Raw genomic sequence first — 22449 nt, 5'->3', positions numbered from 1 at the left:
ATCAAGATCAGCGGGCACAGGCAGGCGGAGCTTTAATGACGCGGCCCCTTCCCGAAAAGAGGCAGACAGTGCGCACCCGGCCAATGGCGGGCGCGATAATTTTCCTCGGACGGGAAATTCCGGGCTTCGCTTTCCTCGCATTCTTTATTAGTATAAGTGGTGGTGATACCCTTTCGTCTCCGTCCAGCAGCAGCGCCCACACACAACCGGAAACGGCACCCACCGAACCCGCCCTCCCCTTTCCGTTCCGCCTCGTTGCGGTCGCTCTCGCTGCGCCGCCCGCCCCACCCCCCTCACGGTGCTCACGGCAACACCGGCAGGGACGGAAAAGGAAAGCCGAGGAGGCGAGGAGAGAGAGAGAGGGCGGCCAAGGCAGGCACGGCCCCCCGCGCCCCGCTCCCCCTTCCCTTCTTCTCTCCCCGTTCCCTTGCCATATTTGGTGAGTACCCCCTTCCCTTCCCCAGATCCCCGCCCTGTTTTCCACTTTTGCCTCCACCGCCGCCCCAATTCGGATAACAAACCCCTCCGCCTCGTCGCGTCTCCTCCCAGCCGCAGGAGTCGCCGCCAGCCGATCCGGGGGAGGGGGAGAGGGAGAGGGAGGGGGAGGAGGAGGAGGAGCTGGGTTCCGGCCGCTCCCGGCTGCGATTCGATTGGAGCTCTCGCCCCGGCGGTCCAGGATGGTGCGGGGCAAGACGCAGATGAAGCGGATAGAGAATCCGACCAGCCGCCAGGTCACCTTCTCCAAGCGCCGCAACGGCCTGCTCAAGAAGGCGTTCGAGCTCTCCGTCCTCTGCGATGCCGAGGTCGCGCTCGTCGTCTTCTCCCCGCGCGGCAAGCTCTTCGAATTCGCCAGCGGCAGGTAACAACCCACCCCCGCCCGCCGATCCGTCTTCCCTCCGACAACAATCCGGTGGTCTTTCTTTAGCTATGCTTTTTCGGTTTGGGGTTGGGGGTAATCCATCGTCTTCCGTGGCTGCGGGTGCGGTGATTGGTAATTGGGCGATGTGGGACTCGGATCACTGCACGTTCCCTGAGCAAACTCCTGTAGCAACCGCGTGGCCTCTCCCGTCTTTTTGGACCCGTGGGGGACGAACATCTGTGACTGTCCAGATACCACCCCACTCCTCTCCCCCTCTCCTTGTGCTTATCCATTGGCCAGTTTGAAGATTTTGCGCCCCGAAGATCTTGTCTCGCCGTGGCGTGCGTTTGAATTCCTTTCTGCTCCTCGCAATGTTTTTGCATCAACTTTACCGTGGTTTCAGGCGGAAAGGACAGTTAGTACATGTAGGCAGTTCATTTCTCCGATAAAACTAGTGTAGGCGTCTAGCCAATAGGAAAATTCGGCCTGATAACAGGCAAAAATATGTTCACGTACGGCACAATAGATCAACCAGGCTACGATTGACTAGGAGTGGTCGCACTAAAATGCACTGCGGCCTGAGAAAATATTTTTCAGCTATTTTCTACTTGTAGAGCCTCTGATCTCTACAGGGATGATTTCCTCTTTCTTTGGGTCAGTTAAACCCGTTTTAATTAAACCATGGAGCGATCTGGAGGTCCGTTTCCAGTGCCATCGGTCTTCTTTGTAGTACGACTGGCACTCTCTGAGTTCTTTTGCTGTTCAGACACAAAACCAACGCATGCGATATTGTGTACTATGCCTTCCACTGTACATATATTGTTTTGTTTTTGGCTCTTTGGCCATATAGTTAACACAAAAATGGGATTTCTCACTCAAACCACACTGCGGCCTTCATCAAGTTTACTGCTGGCTGTAGTTTCATCCACGCTTCATTATAGTACGGCCTTCTGTTTTTTTTTCCACATAGTTAACCCAAAAAGGTAATTTTGTACTCAAACCACATTGTAGCTAACCCAAAAAGTTTACTGTTGGCTGTAGTTTCATCCACGTTTCATCAGATTTGGGCCTCTTCCATCTTTGCCTGCTTTGTGAGGCTTCATAGATGTGGTTTATGTGCTGGATCTATAAGTAATATATAGCCTGCTGTTTTTCCCCCACATAGTTAACCCAAAAAGGAATTTTGTACTCAAACCACATTGTGGCCTTTGTCAGGTTGATGGTAGTGGTGCTATCTTGTTTACTGCTGGCTGTAGTTTCATCCACCCATCTTATCTGCCTTGTGATGGCTGAATAGATGTGGTTTATGTGCTGGATCTACTAGTAATATAAACTGTTTGCATAGACCATGGTGCAGAAAAAAAATTGGATGCCCAATAGGGTTGACGAATATGAGGGGGGGGGGGGGGGGGATGGGGGTGCTAACTAGGCACATGAAAATAGTTATACTTTTATCGTGTTATAATTACTAGGCAATATGCCTGTGCGTTGCAACGGGGAGAAAAAAAATATGTCTCTTGTCATTGAGATGTTATCTTGTACGACACTTATAGGTATTTGATACATAGATGAGATTGATATGGTTATTGTTTTCTATAAAATCTCAATTAACAATTATAAGTCAAAGGAAATAAGAATCTTACCATGTACTAAAAGATCTAGACGTATATATAATAATAATTATAATATAATAATAATGCTTAAGAATTCCCAAAAAGTACTTAAACACTACCCACTATCAAGCCGGAAGCATATCAACATACCATTTGTTTCGGTAATTAGAGAGTTTAATACGTATATAAAGGCATTGGGTTTGGAATCGATATAGAAATATCTATAGAAATATATAGCTCACATGGTTCGTTGAAATCATCCGTCACAAAAAAGAACATTTGGTTAATGTTTAGGGAGAGTTTTGTGCAAATTCATACAATCCATAATTTTTTTTAAGCTCCAATCCAGAATTTTCTATCCACTGGTTCATCGTTATCCCTTGCTAGCACCGCAAATGCTCCTTTCCTCGAGTCCAAAAAAGCTCCTTTCCTCTTCCTCATACAAGCGTGCCCCGCGGCAGCGGTGCATGGCATGAAGAGGGACAGCGGCGGCGTGCGGGGCGAGGACTGGCTGTGGCAGATGGCTGGGTGAGGACCGGCGGCTGCTGCTTGTGGGCGTGCGGCGGCTGCTCGTGGTGGCTGGCTAGTTGAGATCCGTCGGCAGCTGCTCGTGAGCCCTGCGGCTGTGTGGCTTGCGGCTCGCCGAGCGTGGACCGGTGGCTGCGGCGACTCACAGGCCGAGGAATGTTAGCGTCAGCTCGCAGGCCATGTGGCGGCACAGCAAAGGCGCGGTGTGGATGGCGACGATAGGGGAGCGCCGACATCGAGCACGACCAAGGACAACGGACAGCTACGACCTGAGGGCATGGCCACCCATGGCGGGCTCGTGGCCATGGTTAGAGCACAGCCATGTTGGCTGTGCAGCAGGCTTGTGCACGGTTTCATGATTTTTGTGTTTTTTTCTCTATTCGCTTGGATCAATTGATTGTGTGATAAATATGATTGTTTGGTGGGATGTTTTTTTTCCCTTTGGTTTGATTTGTACTTGAATTGGATTTTCACGGTGGTAAGTGTCCGATTTGGAGAAACAACGAAAACAATTCCTAAACGTGCTCAACTCTGAACAAAAAACAGATGGTTGCATGATTGCCGAAGCCGAACCACTTTAGGATTATTAGGTTGGACGAAAATTTAGGGTGGCAAGAAATTTTGCCTTTCTAGTATTAGGTATAGATTACTGAGAAAATTGTGCCATGCTACCATAGCCAAATTGATCTAACTTCCTTTCATAGTGCTCAACTTTTTGTTAAGGTGGTACCTAAGGACCAATTCATTTCTTTTAGATGGGATTAATTACTAGATATGATCTAGATAACCATTGCATTTAGTATAATGTCGAATAAAGAAAAATGATAGTGACAATGGGGAAAATTCAGAGACCAACTGTTTTCTTTACCTAGGCACAAGATGACCATCCAAATGGAGAAAATATTTGAACTATAGTTGAATTCTTACATAAGAAAATAAGATACTTCAAAGACCTTGTTTCAAAAGCATAGTTTCATAATTTACTTTATTTATTTATTCATGTGTAGCAAGAAACAAATTCTTTGAATTTGGTGTTTTCATAATTACTCTCTTATAGAAAGTTCTCACAACTCATAGCTAGCTTAGCTAAGAATGATCTCTACATAATAAGTGGTGTCAACAATATTACAATTGATCTTTTAAATTGGTCTTGCTTAAATGTAATGGAGCCTGACTTACCTATTTTTAGTTAGACATTTGTTTGTCTATTTAAAATATGTCAATTACATAATCCTAATTATCAAAGCAATATTTAAAATAGGACAAATATATAATTACTTCTTGCCATGCGATAATATCATTGTATTGTCCACTTCGTCTCCCCATATGACATACAAATACATTGACATGTTAATTATTTTGATAAGTCACTAGTGTGATCACGAGGCCCACTACTACCACATATGTCATAAAAGTGGGTTGTTCGATGTATTAACTTTGCTTGATCATGATTCCAATTTATGTGATGTTTGATCCTATTCAACCAATCTTAGTCATTACGTTTAAAACTTCCATATCTTATTTCAATCGTAAAATTTTACCTTGGACATTTAAGCAACAAAAATCAGCATGTGTCAATAGGACATAAAATTGATGCGGCTAAAAACCGCATGAACACAAAGGTTAGCCACGAGATATTTGAGGGGACAACTTGCATGTAGTCATTTACTTGGTTGTTGTAGTGTCTTGGTTTGGAATCTATTAACACCAAAATTTAATCCAACAATTACGAAATATTATTTAGGAATACATATATGCTAATGTGTTGCATGGAAGACCGATGTAAATGCCAGTAACCTTGATGCAAATACTAGAGAAACATTGTCATTAAGAATACATAATATCTATATAACCAGTATCTCAATTCTTAGTTAATTATATTGTATTTTCCTAGTAAAGTGTTTAGAAATATGACAATGTCGATGTATTTTTTGGATTTAAGAATGCATGCATTTGCATACATTCAATTATTTGATCCTGCCATACTACTTGGACATAGTTCCTTGCTATGAATATGGTGCCAACTTAGAGTAAAATAATCACTAGCATCTTAACCATTATATTTTTTTATTTGATACTTGATAGCTTTGTTACTTACATATTACTAGATAAATGCCCGTGTGTTGCACCGGGGTCATAATTTTTGAACTAAACCTTAGTAATAAGACGCGGACACGTGAGCTCTAAGGACTTTGTATCGGACGCGGAAACATGGATCCGGTCTTCATATCGAAGCCGGGTATGACACGGACGCGCTCTGATTAGAGGATGATTTGTATCGGACGTAGATGCGTGAGCAAAGATCAAGATTTGGTATCACCGGGTAGATGATGACGTTAGAGTCTTTTTAGGTGTTTAGAAATTTGCTCAAGATTAAAAAGGACAGACCCAGTGCCGGAGGCTCCCACATGAGTGGGGTCTGGGGAAGAAAAAAACTAAGGCAAGCCTTCCCCCCCCACAAATCTGCGAAGAGGCTGCTTCGAACCCACGATCTGGTGACTCAGTGAGACAGCTCTCACCACTGCACCAGGCCTGCCCTTCTAACTTTTTAGAAAGTATGTCCAAGTAACAAAGCTTTGGATAAACCAATGCATTCATGTTGTAACAGAAAAAACTAGGAATGCAATTACACAAGAGTAAGTAGATGCCGTCGCACACTGGAAACTATTACAGTGATCATACTCCTTTCAGTGCATGGCTTGCTAGAAAACCTTGTTGGGCCTCTTGAGATCATGATTTATGAGGACACCTTTGTTCTTCTGCGTAGTGTTCTATTGATAATTGTTTAGAGTTACAACAAAATTTCACATCTTGAGGCTAATCGACTATTTTAGGTGTAAGTCCTCCCTAAGAGACACAAGCTGGGAGCTAACTCTAGCCAAATTGCCATTTGTAATGGATTTTTGTTGGTAGACCATGACTTGGTTAGGCCTCTTCAATTTTTTGTTGGGACCACTTATCAAATGGTCTTGACTAAATGGCGTGCTCTTAGCATAACACATTTGGACTCCTTGGCTAGGGTAGTTGTGAATGAGTTACTTGTCTACAATGTACTTTTCATGCTCTTGATCTTCAAGACAAAAGGGTACATTTTTACGTATCTTTGCTTTGGTCAATCATAGCAATGACAATCACTTGTGAACATAATTCGAAACACACTGCCCTAACTTTTTTTGTAGGGTCTACATGTATGATATTGCCAATTGTTATGCTATTGTCGCTAATGACGCTATAGCTCCACTAAACACCACTAATTGGCTTAGCTGCGAAATATTTTTCGCACCACTATTATTGACCGAGGCAAATATATATTGCTCACTCTAGATAACTATGATATATGTCTCTTCATTGTGTTATTTATTTAATAAATGATGTAATAAACTATTGAATTGTTTGATTTTTGAATATTGATTGTAGCTGTGAGTATGGCGACTACTTTAGTGAATGGTGTGCATGGACCTCGGGACATGTTCCCTAGAGCTTTATACTTGTATTTGAGTATTTATGTTCATGAAATTTCATTAGCGATATGTTTGCCTACACAATTAATTAAGAATTTTCATTTTTTCTACAAAATTGCTAAATGAAATATGTTACGCTAATTCTGATATAGCTTTTTGTATCTTCGGGAGGAGGCTACTACTAATTTCATAGCTCTCTATTTAAAACCTTGCTTGTGAATGTTTGTAGACCTTTGGTATACTTTTGGAGAGATTTATGCATCATTAGATCATTTCTCCATAGAGGGCATGGCCAAATTTCATTAGCAAAGCAAATAAATCACAATGGTTTAAGCGTTAGCATTCATGAAAAGCTTACCAACTACTAAGATTCCCTAGAAAGCAACATAGCACAAGGCGATCTATTACAACCAGGATCAAAATAAGGTTGAGATGAGGAAAATTGAGGTTGTGTAACATTCTCAACTAAGCAACATAGCACAAGGGGATCATGTCCTGAACAGTTCTGCCACAAGTGGACCCAATGCCACCAATGACATTAAGGATGATACCATGGACTTGGCGCATGCGACCTTGGCATAGCTAGACCACCTATCAGCGCTGGAGATCCGGTTTAAGGGCCTTGATCAGCAATTCAACATCAACACGCCCTCAACATTGCTCTTTATCGCCGCATGGCTAGCGCAAGCTAGTCCCAGCTAGTCAAGATGGAGAGTTTTTGCAACAATGCTAAGAGGGATCACTGGGGGTTCATACGCTTTCACAAGATTGACTTCCCAACATTCGTTGGCCACGACAATCTATCTTTCCCTTCAATCAATGTGAGCCCTGTTTTCGTGCCCAATGCATGGTGTAGGCCTGGACGAAAAACTCGTAACTCACTAGCTCGCTCGTTAGTGGCTTGGCTCAAGCTCGGCTCGTTTGAATTTTTAATTAATGAGCCAGCTCGAGCTAGCTCGGTTAATTAACAAGCCAGCTCGAGCCAACTTACGAGCCAAAACGAGCAAGGTAATTCACATGACAACAACTGCAATCGGCCCATATATCCCTCGGCTCAGCCCTATACAACTTTAAGCAATCCATATATCCCTCTGCCTATGGCCCAACATCGATTAAACACTAAAACCCTAGACCAATATACCCCATGGCCCCACCCAGTCACCCCACCAGCCTACCCCATGGCATCATGTTCACGCGAGACGAGTCCAAAATTCATATGGATTTTGTTTATTCTTTTTTAAATATGCATGTGATGTGTTTGTTGCTAAGAGCAAGGGTCTTCACACCTACCTCGGCGGGTGCGAAGGGTAAGGAAGCTAGTCGAGCCAACTAGGATCCGTTTAGGTAGCTGAAATGTAGGGTCCCTTACAGGTAAGTTAAGAGAGTTAGTGGACACATCGGTTAGGAGACGTGTAAATATCTTATGTGTCCAAGAGACTAAATGGAAGGGGCAGAAGGCGAAGGAGGTGGACAATACCGGCTTCAAGCTATGGTACACATGGACAACTTCAAATAAAAATGGAGTAGGAGTTTTAATTGATAAGAGCCTCAAGGATGGTGTGGTGGAGATGAGAAGGCAAGGGGATAGAATCATCTTAGTTAAACTTGTCATTAGTGATATGGTCTTAAACGTAATTAGTGCGTATGCCCCCAAGTAGGCCATGATGAGAGTGCTAAGCGGTTTTTCTGGGAAGACTTAAATCGCTTGGTTAGAGCTATCCCTAGTAGCGAGAAGCTTTTTATAGGAGGTGATCTTAATGGCCATGTAGGTACATCAAGTGTAGGTTTTGAGGTGGTTTATGGGGGTTTCAGATATGGTAGTAGGAACCAGGAGGGAGTGGAAGTCTTAGTCTTCGCCATAGCTTTTGATCTGATGATAGCTAACACTTTCTTTCGTAAGAGACAGTCCTATTTAGTGACCCTTAGTGGCGGTCAGTACTTTATTCAAATCGACTTTGTCCTTACAAGGAGGGATAAATGACCATGCGTGGAATGTAAGGTGATACCTGGAGAATGTGTGGTCGCTCAACACAAGCTGGTGGTGGCTGACTTCCGCTTTCTGGTGTAAGCTCGTGGGAACAAACAAGTTAGGGTTGCTAGAATGAAGTGGTGGAAATTAGAAGATGAGGCATCAAAGGTCTTTAAGGAAAAGATCATTGAAGAGGGTCCTTGGAATGATGAAGGCGATGCAAACAACATGTGGGAGAAGATGGCAACATGCGTTCGGAAGGTTGCTTCAGAGGTGCTTAGAGTGACCAAAGGGAGCGGATGCGACTCGAAAGACACTTGGTGGTGGAATGAAGATGTGCAAAAGGCTATTAAGGAAAAGGAGTGCTATAAGCGCTTGTATCATTACAGGTGTGCAAACAACATAGAGAAGTACAAGGTGGCAAAGAAGACTGCAAAACGAGCGGTGAGTGAGGCAAAGGGGCGAGCCTATGAGGACCTTTACCGACGTTTAAGTACGAAGGAAGGAGAGAATGACATTTATAGAATGGCTAGGGCTCGCGATAGAAAGACAAGGGACTTTAACCAAGTCAAGTGCATAAAGGATGAGAGGGAGCAACTCTTGGTGAAGGAAGATGAGACCAGACATAGATGGCAAGAGTATTTTGATAAATTGTTGGTGAGAACGAGAACAACACCGTTCAGCTGGACGACTCGTTTGATGACACTAACATGCGCTTTGTGCGGAGGATTCAAGAATCGGAGGTCAGAGAAGCCCGAAAATGATGAAAGGGGGCAAAGCGATGGGCTCTGATGGTATCCCAATCAAGTTGTGGAGATGTCTCGGGTATATAGCTATAGTATGGCTAACCAAGATATTCAACAATATCTTTCGATCGAACAAGATGCCTGAGGAGTGGAGAAGAAGCATATTGGTACCGGTCTACAAGAAAAAGGGATATATCCAAAGTTGTACTAATTATCGAGGAATTAAGTTGATGAGCCACACTATGAAGTTATGGGAGAGAGTCATCGAGCAGCGCCTACGAGGAACGACACAGATATCAACAAACCAATTTGGTTACATGCTCGGAAGGTCAACCACAAAAGTAATCTTCTTAATAAGACATGTTATGGAGCGGTTTAGAGAGCAGAAGAAGGACTTCCACTTGGTTTTCATTGACTTGGAGAAGGCTTATGATAAGATACCAAGAAATGTTATGTGGTGGTCTTTGGACAAACATAAAGTCCCATCAAAGTACGTGACCCTCATGAAGGACATGTACAACAATGTTGTGACTAGTGTTCGAACAAACGATGGTAACACATATTACTTTTCGATTAAAATTGGACTTCATCAAGGGTCAGCCTTAAGCCCTATCTCTTTGCCTTGGTAATGGATGAGGTTATCAGGAACATACAAGGGGATATTCCTTGGTGTATGTTGTGTTGTTCGCTGATGATGTAGTGTTAGTGGACGAAAGTCAGGCGGGAGTAAATAGGAAACTAGAGTTATGGCGGCAGACCCTTGAGTCTAAATATTTTAGATTGAGCAGAACTAAAACCGAATACATGAGATGCGACTTTGGCGGAGTTGTACATGAGGGAGATGTGAGTTTGGAAGGTCAAGTAGTGCCTAAGAAGGATACCTTTCGGTATTTGGGATCGATGCTACAGAGGGATGAAGATATTGATGCGGACGTTAGCCATAGAATCAAAGTAGTGTAGATCAAGTGACGACAAGCTTCTGGCATTCTCTATGACAAGAGGGTACCACAAAAGTTAAAAGGCAAGTTCTATAGAACGGCGATTAGACCGGCTATGTTGTATGGAGCAGAATGTTGGCCTACAAAGATTCGACATATTCAACAACTGAGTGTTGCAGAAATACATATGTTGCGATGGATTTGCGGTCACACAAGAATGGACCGAGTTCGGAACGATTATATACGTGATCGCCTAGAGGTAGCACCAATTGAAGAAAAGCTTGCGCAACATCGGTTGAGGTGGTTTGGCTATGTTCAAAGGAGACCTCCAGAGGCACCAGTGCATTGTGGAGTCCTAAGCCAAGCTAATAATACGAGGAGAGGTAGAGGAAGACCGAAATTGACATGGGGTAGGCAATAAAAAGAGATTTGAAAGCTTGGGATATATCTAGAGATCTATGTTTGAATATGAGTACTTGGAAAGTAGCTATTGCAGTGCCTGAACCGTGACTTGGGGCTCTTGGTGGGTTTCAACTCTAGCCTACCCCAACTTGCTTGGGACTGAAAGGGTATTTTGTTGTTGTTGTTGTATGTGTTTGTTGCTAACTTACGTTATAATCTCTATGTACTGTGTTTTTGTGCTTTGGCTTGCGAGCTAAAAGAGCTGGCTTGAGCTCGCTAACGAGTCGAGCCGAGCTAGTCTTTTAGCTCATTTCTATAAAGAGCCATAACGAGCCGAGCTGGCTCGATATCCATCCCTAGCATGGTGGAAGACAAGCCTCTCGTTGCACATCATCTACATGGAGTGGCATAGTTGTATCTGTAGTACATGCATGTTAAGTGTGACGATGACACCCACCAAGGCGGTGTTTCTACGTGCACAAAGCCCTTGGGGGAGCTTGTGATCTACTTCCTTGTTGAATAGATCATAAATTACCAAAGAAGGTTCTTGGCTCTCTTCACACTTGTCGGATCACTCACCAAGAGCTAGCAAATATAACTCTACATTGTGGGCCAACATGAACTTTTGAGCCTTGGCATGCAACTTTGGGATCCCTGATTGTTGGAGTCACCAAGAGTTTGGCTTGGTCGTTTGAATAGCCTCAACAAGCATCAACGACTATGGCATGCATAAACTTTTCTATGTCCCCCACCAACTTCTCGTCAACATCACACAACCTCAATTTTCCTTCCACCATCACATGATCCAATTTTGATGGACCTTTACCGCCCTATACATATGTTAGCCACACCATCGATGGCCACACGAAGACATCATGCTTCCCTTTGACATGTCCATGTGCCAACCACATAGCTCGCCATATGACCCCTAACAAGATTGATGAGCGCCACCGCCTGGTCCTAGTGACGAGCACTATGTTAAGGGTCTCAATCTCGTTTACAAGTGGTTTTTCCTTTTGGATATCAAAGACGATGAGTCCATGTTTGGTAAACGGCCCCAAAATCTCGTTACACGCGACCACATGAATTAAGACTAGCAACATAACTCTGGTTCCTATACACTTCGTCGGTACGATGCTCCTTGCATTGTTGTACTCTTGATTGACACACAATTTTGTGTTGTAGTTCGGGGCAGCGTGTATTGTCCTTGTATTTTGGCCACACAAGGACTTTCCTTGTCTTGTCCTTCCATGTGGCCACACAAGAACTTCTTTGTCATGTCGCTGTAAGGACTTTGTGTCATGTTGGAGGAGCTCCTAGATGAACCACACATGGCAACTTAAGATGTAGTTTAGTTTGTCATGATTCTTAGATTAGAAAGGTATTATAAAGTAAAATTAATTATTTTAGAAGGAAATTCAATTTTGATGCCTATTTTTTATGATCTAGTAATCAAGATAAAGCAAATCAACCTTGAGTTAAATATCATGTTATGATATGACAATATCAATATTAATCAATGTTAATAGTGCATGCTTTTTCTGCTTTGAACGACAAAACAGACAAAAACATAAGAAATAGGGACGAGAAACACATGCAATACAAGTTGTTATGGTCAATATTTGTAACTTGGGGTGAAAGAGGATCGCATATGAGTGCATTGCCAAATATCATTTTATAGAGAAGTGTCTGAAATGAACTTGGAGGCCGAGATCTGAAAAAGTAGTGCTGCTTATTCACTTCTTTCGCACAAAATCACTTTTTACTTGTAGTTTATCTTAGTGAATCCAAGAGAACCACTTTCAGACACAAAATCACTTCGGAAGAAGGAACTCTACTGAAGAGGCCCTAAAGCATGCACCATTTCATTTCATCTTTCTTCGTTGGAAATAGAGTTTAGATTGGACATGTGTACAGTAGATGCGAATAATTAATTGATTACACATATTTGGAGATGGAAACCGGTAGGTCAAGGTAATATCTGCGATTAGATAAATCTATGCTTGGTTCAGGGAAGATCCGCATATGATACGAAAGGTACAAAGTTGTGCTTAACCTATCAATTTAACTTTAGGAAAAACTACTAGATGATTATTCTTCATAGCAAGTGGAAGACAGATTTGAGTACTAGTGGCAAAAAGCTTAATGTCATCTTAGTTAGCAAATTTGTTGTAGTGGCATAACCTTGTCATTTTGTAAATTGTCTTCAAAGATTGATGATGTAGCCTTCCAAACCTATCGCTCCCTAACTCAGCATTTGAATATCCTTATTATGGTTAATTGATGATGAAGTTGACATTGAAATGAGGGATGGTTGTGTGTGGAAACTAGAGCTTGGTCTGTCACATGCCCTTCCAAGGTGTAACGACAATCATTGCAACTTGTAACTTGGATGCTATCATGATATCTAGATTCGCTTTCCCATGGGCTATCCTAGACTGTTGATACAAAGGTTGTATCATCTCCTTATTTTGCAAACTCTATCTTGTCTTCAAGCTCCAACCGACATAGAGTAATGCCTCCAAGTGATTTTTGCATAAACAACAATTGGTTATCCAAGCTAGACCAAGTTTTAGAGTTTCCGAAGGATGAAGTTGGTGATGAGATTGTGTAGAGTATGATTAAGCTAGCTGAAGCAGCATGCAGAGTGAGAAACTCTGAAGTTTTTTTTCCAAGAACAACCAAATTAGTTATGGCATGCCATGTGCAAGTATGAAGTGCCATATCCCAACATCATTGATGAAAGCTAAATCTCAATAGGCAATGCGATGTAATAGCAAGGACAAAAACCTAGCAAAAGACACATTCAAAGTGAAGAGGAAAATGCACAAGTTGTTAGTTGGTGATAGAAAAGTCATAACAATGTGTCAAAAACCACCATGCAATGTCCACTGTTAATTGGCGCTACTACAAAACATTCAATTGGGAAACATCGAATGCTACTTTGGACATATGATTGGCTTGGGACCATAGAACTAAAGTGAGGACTAAGCTATCACGGGTCGATCTACAACCCCGGTGGTTGGCCCTAGTAAGGCCTAAATGAGGAAGGGGCGATGACTCTGTGTAGGCCTCCTCCCACCCGGAGGTGTTCGGATTAGATGGAAACTAGAGGTAGAATTAGATAAGAATTGGAATAAGTGGTAGGTGATCCTCTTGATCTCTTGTCAAGTGACATCGGTTAGTACCAACTTTGTTGCTGAAGTAAGTGGTAGGCATAGCTTTACCTTTGTGGAGCTCAATGTAGGAAAAAATCATCTTCCGATGACAACATTTGCCATCTCCTTTAGTGTTAGGCATTTGTCATTGTTTTGTCATCTGCTTCTGGGTAATCGATTAGGTATACAAGGTAGAAGAATGTGATTTTGATGCCATGGGTTGGTCTCCACGGCCACCAAAGCATGATGGCCATAAGCATGTTCTATGCTCATAAGTCATGACCTTCTCTAGTTTTATCGACACCATAAGCTTCACATAGATCTTTAGTGGCTTATAAGAAGACATAGATCATATATTTCAACGAACCCTAGTGCCAAGATCTAGAAATTGCTCAAAGTACTCTACTCATAAAGTATGTCGAGTGACAACCAACTTACTAAGGGGGTTTGTGTGACAAGATGATCTAAAGCAAATATTGATGAGTTTGATGAAGAGTTCCTTGGTGTATCGTTCTCCCTTTATAGCATCACTTTACATACTACTAGATGAGGTATAACATCACTAACATGCCACTATCATGCGGTTTTGGTGGTGTTAGGAAGCAAGATGGGCCTTTTCTATCTTTATAATCGGAAATCCATAACTTTGAAAGAAGTACTCACACCTATTCAAACCAAGGTAAAATGATCATCATTACCCTTAGAAGTTAGGAAAGTGAGCTTCTGTAAGTGTGGGCTCACTACTATGAGGGATCCGTTGCCCATTGCCTAGCTCTATAGTGAGTCACTACTATGAGGGATCTGTTGCCCATTGCCTAGCTCTATAGTGAGGGGTTTGTCGAAAGCAAGTATACCATCAGTGTAGTGATCTTTGAACTTACATTGACATCATCAAAATCCCGACTATTGGAGAAACAACTTGTGATGGTGGTGCCACTTGGCTCTATGAATTGAAATTTACCTCATTTTATTTCCTCATGTTATATGAGGGCTTATCACCCCCATACCAAAAAAGTCACGACAATGTATGTTACTCTCAACTTACAACAATGTTGTAATTAGTGATCAGATAAGCCATAGTGAGATGGATGACATCCGGATTAAAATAGGGTTGCATCAAGGGTTAGTCTTCAACCCCGATCTATTTTCCTTAGCATGTGTTTGGTTTCCGGATGATATGGGATGGATTGGACATGTAGGTTTTAGGGTTGGGTTGGACACATTTTGTGTTTGGATTGAGGGACATGGTCATTCCAATTTCTTGTTCGGTACGAGGGATTGAATGGGTTGGAATGGATGGCCTTTTCAACACTGTTAGTTGCTGGTCATCATGAGGCCCAACTGTTATCATGGGGCCCATGTTGTCCGCCACTCCTACACGTTCTTCCTCTAGTAGAAGGAGCCCTATGCCTTGACGGAGCCGCGCTGCCCGATGGAGGAGCACCTCCAGGGCAACTGGAGCTCGCCCACCATGGCGGCGCAGGGCTAGCTCCTCCAGTCCTCACCCGCGCTCATCAACATAGAAGTGACTGTGTCGAAACAATTTTTGAGATTTGGAGGTACCAGATGAACCCACATCTAGAAGGTATATTCCTCTATGGGTTCAACCCAACCCACCCAGCCCTTCAACCAAACAGCTCTAAAAATGGGTCCAACTCATTCGAACCTTCTTCAACCTCCTAACCAAATACACGCTTAGTGATCGATGAGGTCAGGAGGGTCATAGCTCAGAAGAGTATATCCCTTGGTGTATGATAATGGATTGCTATTTGATGAAGAGTGGGAGTACGTAGGAAACTAGAGTTGTGGTTTCATTCACTAGACTTAGCAGAACTAAACCTGAGTACATGAGGTGTGAGTGTGTGTCTGCTAACCTACTAGACATGATAAAGATGTTAATTTGGAGGATCATGTAGTGCCTAAGAAGAATATCTTTCAATATATATTTGGATTGAGTTATATCTAGAGACTGAGATATCTATGAAAATATTGGCCATGTTATTAACTGGAACCAATGTTTTAAATCATAGTCTAAGATATTTAGCGGTAACCTCTTTCAAAAGCTACAAAAAAAAATTATAGCGGGATATAGTGAAAGCTATTTCATTTAGCGGTTTTATAGAAAACATGAAAAATTTTAATTAATTATGCATAACAAAATTTATGAACATAAATACTTAAATAAATCTACAAGCTCTAGGAGAACATGCCTCCATATCCATTACTTAACATTCACCATATCAATCAACATACTCATTGTTGTGATTAACATTCATAATCTTCCAATATTCAATGATCAATGGTTCAATGATTATTCATGGTTTGTTATATATTAATATCAAGTAAAGAACCTAACATAAACATAGATTATAGTTCTTATGACTAAGGAATAAATATTTGCCTCTATAAGATTAGCGATGCAAAACTTTTTTGCGGCTAAGACAAATAAATAGGGTTGTTTAGTGAACCTAAAGTGTCATTAGTAGCAATAGTGGAACAATTGGCAATATCGTAGTAGTAGATCCAATGAAAAAGCTATCGCGGTGCTATCGCGGGCTATTTAGAACCCTGAGTGGAATAGATGAAATGTCAGCTTCTAAAGTATTTCATATATGGTGAGAGATACCTCAATCATGTGTTATCCTTTAGACGCATCAACCATAAACGTGGATATCTCCCTTCATGTAACCCTTACGGCCTGTTTGGTTTGCAGTACGGAATGGTACGCTGGACGATCCGAACCTCTATCCGAGCCTATGAGGCCGTTTGGTTAGCGCTATGGGTTCACGTCGTCCGTCATCTGTAGCAGGTCAATCCGTGGAACGAGGTCATCCAGCCAAAACCATCGAACCACCTCATGCCTCATGGACCCATGCGGAATGAAATCGTTCGTCTAACCAAACACGCTGTTAGTGGAATTAGACATAGAAGATGGAGATATGTCTGAGAAGAATAGGCCTTAATCAAGAGGTTACCAATGGGTTAAAAGCATGATTTCATAGGTAATAATTTCTAAAGGTATATTGATCTTGTTTGTTTATGGAGAAAGCCCTATGGAGGCACATAGAGACAACTTGTAGGTAGAGCTAAGCAACAAAACCTAGTGATTGTTAAGCCATTAAGGTTACTACTTAAAGAGAAACATATCATGTTCTTTTCACATAATTTGTCAAACGGTTGTGTTTGGGTTGTTGGAGGCGTGATGTTGGAGGCGTGATGCTCAATTTGTACAAATATCTTGTTCTCGAGTTTTCAATTCATCATCTTTTTTTTCAGATGAGGTTAAGTAGTGACCAAACCTTTTGTATTCTAGCTTTCTCTTTAGAATCACAAATTTAGCAACTACAATATTACTTGATATCATTGCATGAAATTTTAAATTGAAGTTTGATATATATTAGATGCATTCAAGTGTTTTGTTACGAAAGATTACCTAAAAGGTGGATTTGAGAAATAATTTTGATTTGTTACTCCAAGTAAATAATTTGACATGTTGGTTCATATGCAAGTATTTAATCAAACTTAAATTTGTTTTCAATGCAAACTATATCAAGCTAAAAGATGCAAAGCCACCCATCTATGAACAATCGTTCTATAGTACATTTACTAGTCTCTTGAGGCCAATGTTTAGAGACTAATACTTTAGTCATTGACTAATTGATGATACTCTTGGCAGTAAACTTGGACATTGACTGGCCAATGTTCCAACTTGAAGCCCTAAACGCAACTGACCAATTAGGCCTTTTCATGGAAAGTCCTATCGAATATTGCTACATGCTTGACTAGAAGTCTGTCATGATGTGACCATCTTGTTCTCCACTCTTGAAAGTCAACGTGTTATCTTGCTTTATCTACCATCAGAACATGCATGCCATCTTGCTACGTACAACTGTGTGTGTTACCCGCTCCGCCTTGTGCTTTTGGGGGGAGCAAGTGATTGGTCTGGTTCACATAAAAATTTCCCCATGCATTTGAACTAGTGTGAAGCAGATGCATGACTTCATGGATTTGTAGACAAGCAAAATCATTGTACTGGCACGAGGGGTTCATATGAAAATAATGCACTAGAGTTGCTTGGGCAACTTATTAGGCTATGACTGCATATTAATACAATGTGGAAACAAATTTATTTTAGGTCCCAATTTCTCTATACTATACATTGAACCATGAATCAATATACTTGGTGGCTCAAGTACTGGTCTATAGTTTGGTACAATGTATCCAAGAGAGTTTAAATTATTATCTCCAACACATGCAAATGGGCACACACATCATCACATTGACTCCTGAAGGATCACCTCCAACTAACTATGGTTCCAAGATGTGCGAGTGGTCTCTTTACCACATGGTGTACTAGTTTGTGATGTAACATAAGCTACTACCACTCTTATCTTTTTATGTTGGTGTTCCCTTTGGCATTTATGCGTTCAATGGTAAAAGAAGTACCTCACGTGGATAATCTAAATTTAAGTTGGTGGTTTGCTCTGTGTGGTTTCCTAAACATAAAAGAACTTTAACCATAATCCTTTGCCTTCACTACCAAACCAAAGTTATTTCACTAGTTGATTTTTGGGGGACAATTAGTGATGTCATACTCTATGTTACGAAGTATTTGAAGATGTTTCATTACATATATATAGATTGGGAGCACCTTAAGAGTTAAGTTATGTTAATTCATAAGATTTGGAAATGCTTGTGAATAGCTATTTTTTCTCCTTTTGTAATGACCGGTGTGTCCTTAAATCTTCAATGTTTGAATTGAAACATTTTTTCCCATGCTGGCATCGTTTTTTTTTATTTTAGAAGCGAAGATGACAATTTCTTCATATTACAAGGCCTCACTTCCTAAATAGCTGAAGATAATAGGATAAAATATGCATTGTGACCAACCTTTTTTGAAGTTTGTGAGTTTTACTACATAACTTTTGTGTGGGGACATACAGTATGATGTGGTGACGATCCCACTCAACTGAAATAAATTTCATGGCTTGCACCACACCTCTAAACTAAATAAGTTCTAGTCACTAATTACGCAATGCACAATATGCTTCAACATAAAACCATAATGTCATAAGCAATAATATTTCAAGAGATATATCCATTCCTATGGTTATCCCCTTTTTTTTCTAAGAGGTCAAAGCACCATATTGGTTGGACTTGTTAAGGCATAAAATTGTAGAAACCAAGTTGAAACATAACAAGGCCTTATAATTAATTTACAAGGCAATGCACAATATGTTCTTATATAAAATGGTAATATCTTGTCTAATAAAGTTTCATGATACATAGACTATAGCCATGAATACAAATCCTATCATGTGTCAGTGCACATTTACTTTCCAATGTTCTGAAAAGATCAAAATTTTCATAGACATTATTTTCTTGTTTGGTTGGCCAATCTGGGTTGTGTATCCTAGTCTTGATTAGCAACTGTGGACGCAGGCTCTGGCCAAATTTCAAATACTATTCTCTGAGACATAATATCTATCATTTCGCTGAAGTTTATAAATGATAATTTTAATACCAATCTGCTTCTGGTCAACTTTCAAATTCTTTGAAATTTTCAATGACTTTTCTTGCTACTTCATTTATAATCACATCACTCCAAACTGCCTTTGTAACTTAGGCTGCAGTATTTCAGTGATTTTTAGTACTTTATGATATGTCTCTGAGAGACTGAGATTGTGCACAATATCAAACCAGTGCAATAGGTAATTGGGCTTGGTTGAGTTCCACTTTGCCCCCTCTTGAGTTATGAACCAACAAACCCTAGAATATACCACTTGGTCTGCAGCTTTATAAAAAATCGGATTGTACGTTGCCCACACAATTGGATGGGGCAGAGCTGATAAAATAATGCCACAGATTGAGTAAATCTGTAACCTTCACTTAAATGAAACGTTGATGAGTGAGAAGTTTTTTTACTATTGCTACTAAATTGGATAGTATCCATGTATATATAAGACCATACTTGTCTAGTAAACTTTATACTCCATGCTTACTAAGAGTTATCTAGATGTAAAGAGCTCCGGTATAAGCTGCAGAAAACACATCATGCATTTTAATGGATAATCTTTGTTTAGAATACTAGCTATGTGATCGAAACATGGAAAAAAGGACGTGAAAATTCTAATTTGAATTTATTGCATCCAAGCTATTTGATGCATTTTGTGATCCATGTTTTAGAATGAGATAAATCCAAGTATTTGAATATGCAAAGATATAGCTAAGAATTTGTGAGTTCACAACAAATCAACTGTATCCTAAATTCTGACATAATTTTAGTAACTTTATTTTTCTCCCTTTTCAGTGTGCAGAAAACAATTGAACGTTATAGAACATACACAAAGGATAATGTCAGCAACAAGACAGTACAGCAGGATATTGAGGTGACATGGTTATATTTCTTGTTAGGCTTCTTATGGTGTCTAATTTCAATTCTTGAATGTCGATTTTATCAAGCGATTTTGTCTATTCTGTGGATCATCCTTAAGCTAACTAGCATTAATGAGCCTCTATTTCCAATGGTTTGATATACTTTTGTTGGATGTCCATTATTTCCCAGCTGATGATGCTTCTACTGAAACCTGAAGCATAAAACTATACTGGAGTGAAGCTTTGGCAGGGTACAACTAATGTACAGCTGAATATTTTAAAACAACATGTGATGCAGATATGATAAGACCTTGAATAAACAAGAGTGCAAAAGCCGAATATATTTTTTGAGAATCTTCATTCATTTCAAAACTTTAAAAATATGCTGAATGTATTTTTTAAGGTTTTTAATGTGAGTTGTGACCTACGAGGAAGTGCATAGGTATTGGCTGGTTCTGTTGGCATGACCGCTGTACCCCCCATCCACCAAGTATTCATCACAGTATAGGTGATATATCATTTGGTAGTTTTAATGTAATAGTGATACTAAGATTGTCTGGTCCAACTTATATTGCAGCAAGTAAAAGCTGATGCGGAGGGCCTGGCAAAGAAACTCGAAGCACTTGATGCTTACAAAAGGTAATTATTTAGCTATCAAATACTGATGCTATCAAATACTGATATCCTTATGTACCGGCCCACGAACTAATTTTCGTTGAGATGCAGGAAACTTTTGGGTGAGAGATTGGAAGAATGCTCCATTGAAGAACTGCACAGTTTGGAAGTCGAACTTGAAAAGAGCCTGCATTGCATCAGGGGAAGAAAGGTTAGTTATTTTCTTCTAGTCGTTTTTATATAGTTTATATGTGTTAACAAATGATTTGAAGCTGCATATATATGAGCACGAGCAGCTTTCAGCTTTACATTTGATCTTACATGGCAGACAATGCTGCTGGTGGAGCAGGTCAATAAGCTGAAGGAGAAGGTAAGTCAGTTCTTGCCAGCTTCTTGTCCTACAGCGACATAAAAACATCAGAATGCACAGTTAGGAGTAGTCCCTGACTTGTGCTTTGTTTATTTGCTGCGTCAACATCAAACAGGAGATGAATCTGCGCAAGAGCAACGAAGATTTACGTGAAAAGGTAATGGTGGTGAAACATTTTACAACCATGGGAAGACGCTGCATGCGGCATATGCCAACAACCCAACGACAGTCTTTGATTATACTGCTTACCTCGACCTCCCGTGATATCTTATGTGCATACAGTCATGGATTTCTCCCAAATCGTTAGCATACAATTTTTGCAAGATCATGATGCAAGCATGTGGTATATACTAATCGAAGTCATGTCTGCAGTGCAAGAAGCAGCCGCCAATGCTGATGGCTCCTCCGCCGCCTCCAGCGCCGGCAGCCATCACCGTGGAGGACGATCACCCGGAGCCGGAGCCGAAGGACGACGGGGTGGACGTGGAGACCGAGCTGTTCATAGGATTGCCCGGCAGAGATTACCGCTCAAACAAAGACAAGGCTGCAGTAGAGATCAGGTCAGGCTAGCCAGCAGTGCAGAGGCCCAACCAATGCTAGCTAGCGGAGAATAATCTTAGATCTCTGGTGCGGAGAACTGGAGATGCAAAGCAAAGCCAAACCAAGCCAAGCAATATGAATCAATCGCGTCGTGTTTTACAGACCTGTGTATCGTCCGTGGATGCAGACGCAAAGGCACATGCGCCAAAACATCCGTTGGAGAACACTTACCCTCTCATCCCTGTAGCTCCTGCTCGATCGTGTCGAAATCTTCTGTGGATGTGGATCCAACCAAATCTCAAGTATATTCTCCTGCTGATGAATGCCAGTGTTATGTTATGAGATGAGACTCGCAGCTTTGATTTGGTGAGCTGCTTCAAGAAGCAGCGGGTGGGGACTTGGGAGCTTTGAACCTTTAGGGTGTCGTGTCGATTGGGCGATGCTTCGGGCCTTCTGCGAGTCAGCAGGCTGGCCGATTTTTCTGATCAAATCTTCGGTGCGGGGCTCGACGTGTCTACTGGCCAGCCGGTCCAGGAAGCGAGGAGGCTTCTCGAGCCTCTGGTGCTAGTCCCCGTACGGCGCCTGAAATTCCTTCCAGTGGTGAAGCGTGTAGTAAAACATACGGATAGTCACTACTGGAAAACTGTACTTTGCCGAGTGGCTGAGACTTTGCCGAGTGCTTTTTATCGGGACACTCGGCAAAGAAAAATTTTGTCGAGTGCCGCACTCGGCAAAATCAAGCACTCGGCAAAGGTGGCTTTGCCGAGCGCCATGCACTCGGCAAAGCCTGGCTCTCGGCAAATCTAGGCTTTGCCGAGTGCCGCGGCACTCGGCAAAAGTCCCACTCGGCAAAAGGTGGCCGGCCCGTGACGGCG

At 41.5% G+C, this 22449-nt stretch overlaps 1 protein-coding gene across 1 annotated transcript; it reads left to right on the top strand.

The window, feature by feature from the left end:
- Positions 1-206: 206 nt before the first annotated feature.
- On the top strand, positions 207-21918 carry LOC136451115 (MADS-box transcription factor 50-like). Its single transcript, XM_066451865.1, has 8 exons — positions 207-439; positions 550-859; positions 19985-20063; positions 20627-20688; positions 20776-20875; positions 20993-21034; positions 21150-21191; positions 21407-21918. Exons 2-8 carry the CDS (start codon positions 678-680, stop codon positions 21602-21604), a joined length of 705 nt encoding a protein of 234 aa, XP_066307962.1. The 5' UTR covers positions 207-439; positions 550-677; the 3' UTR covers positions 21605-21918.
- The last annotated feature ends 531 nt before the right edge of the window (positions 21919-22449 follow it).

The sequence above is a fragment of the Miscanthus floridulus genome, chromosome 1 (genome assembly GCF_019320115.1).
Source record: "Miscanthus floridulus cultivar M001 chromosome 1, ASM1932011v1, whole genome shotgun sequence".
Taxonomy (NCBI): Eukaryota; Viridiplantae; Streptophyta; class Magnoliopsida; order Poales; family Poaceae; genus Miscanthus; species Miscanthus floridulus.
The sequence above is the reverse complement of the archived record's forward strand: the minus strand, read 5'-3'. Positions and strand labels throughout refer to the sequence as shown.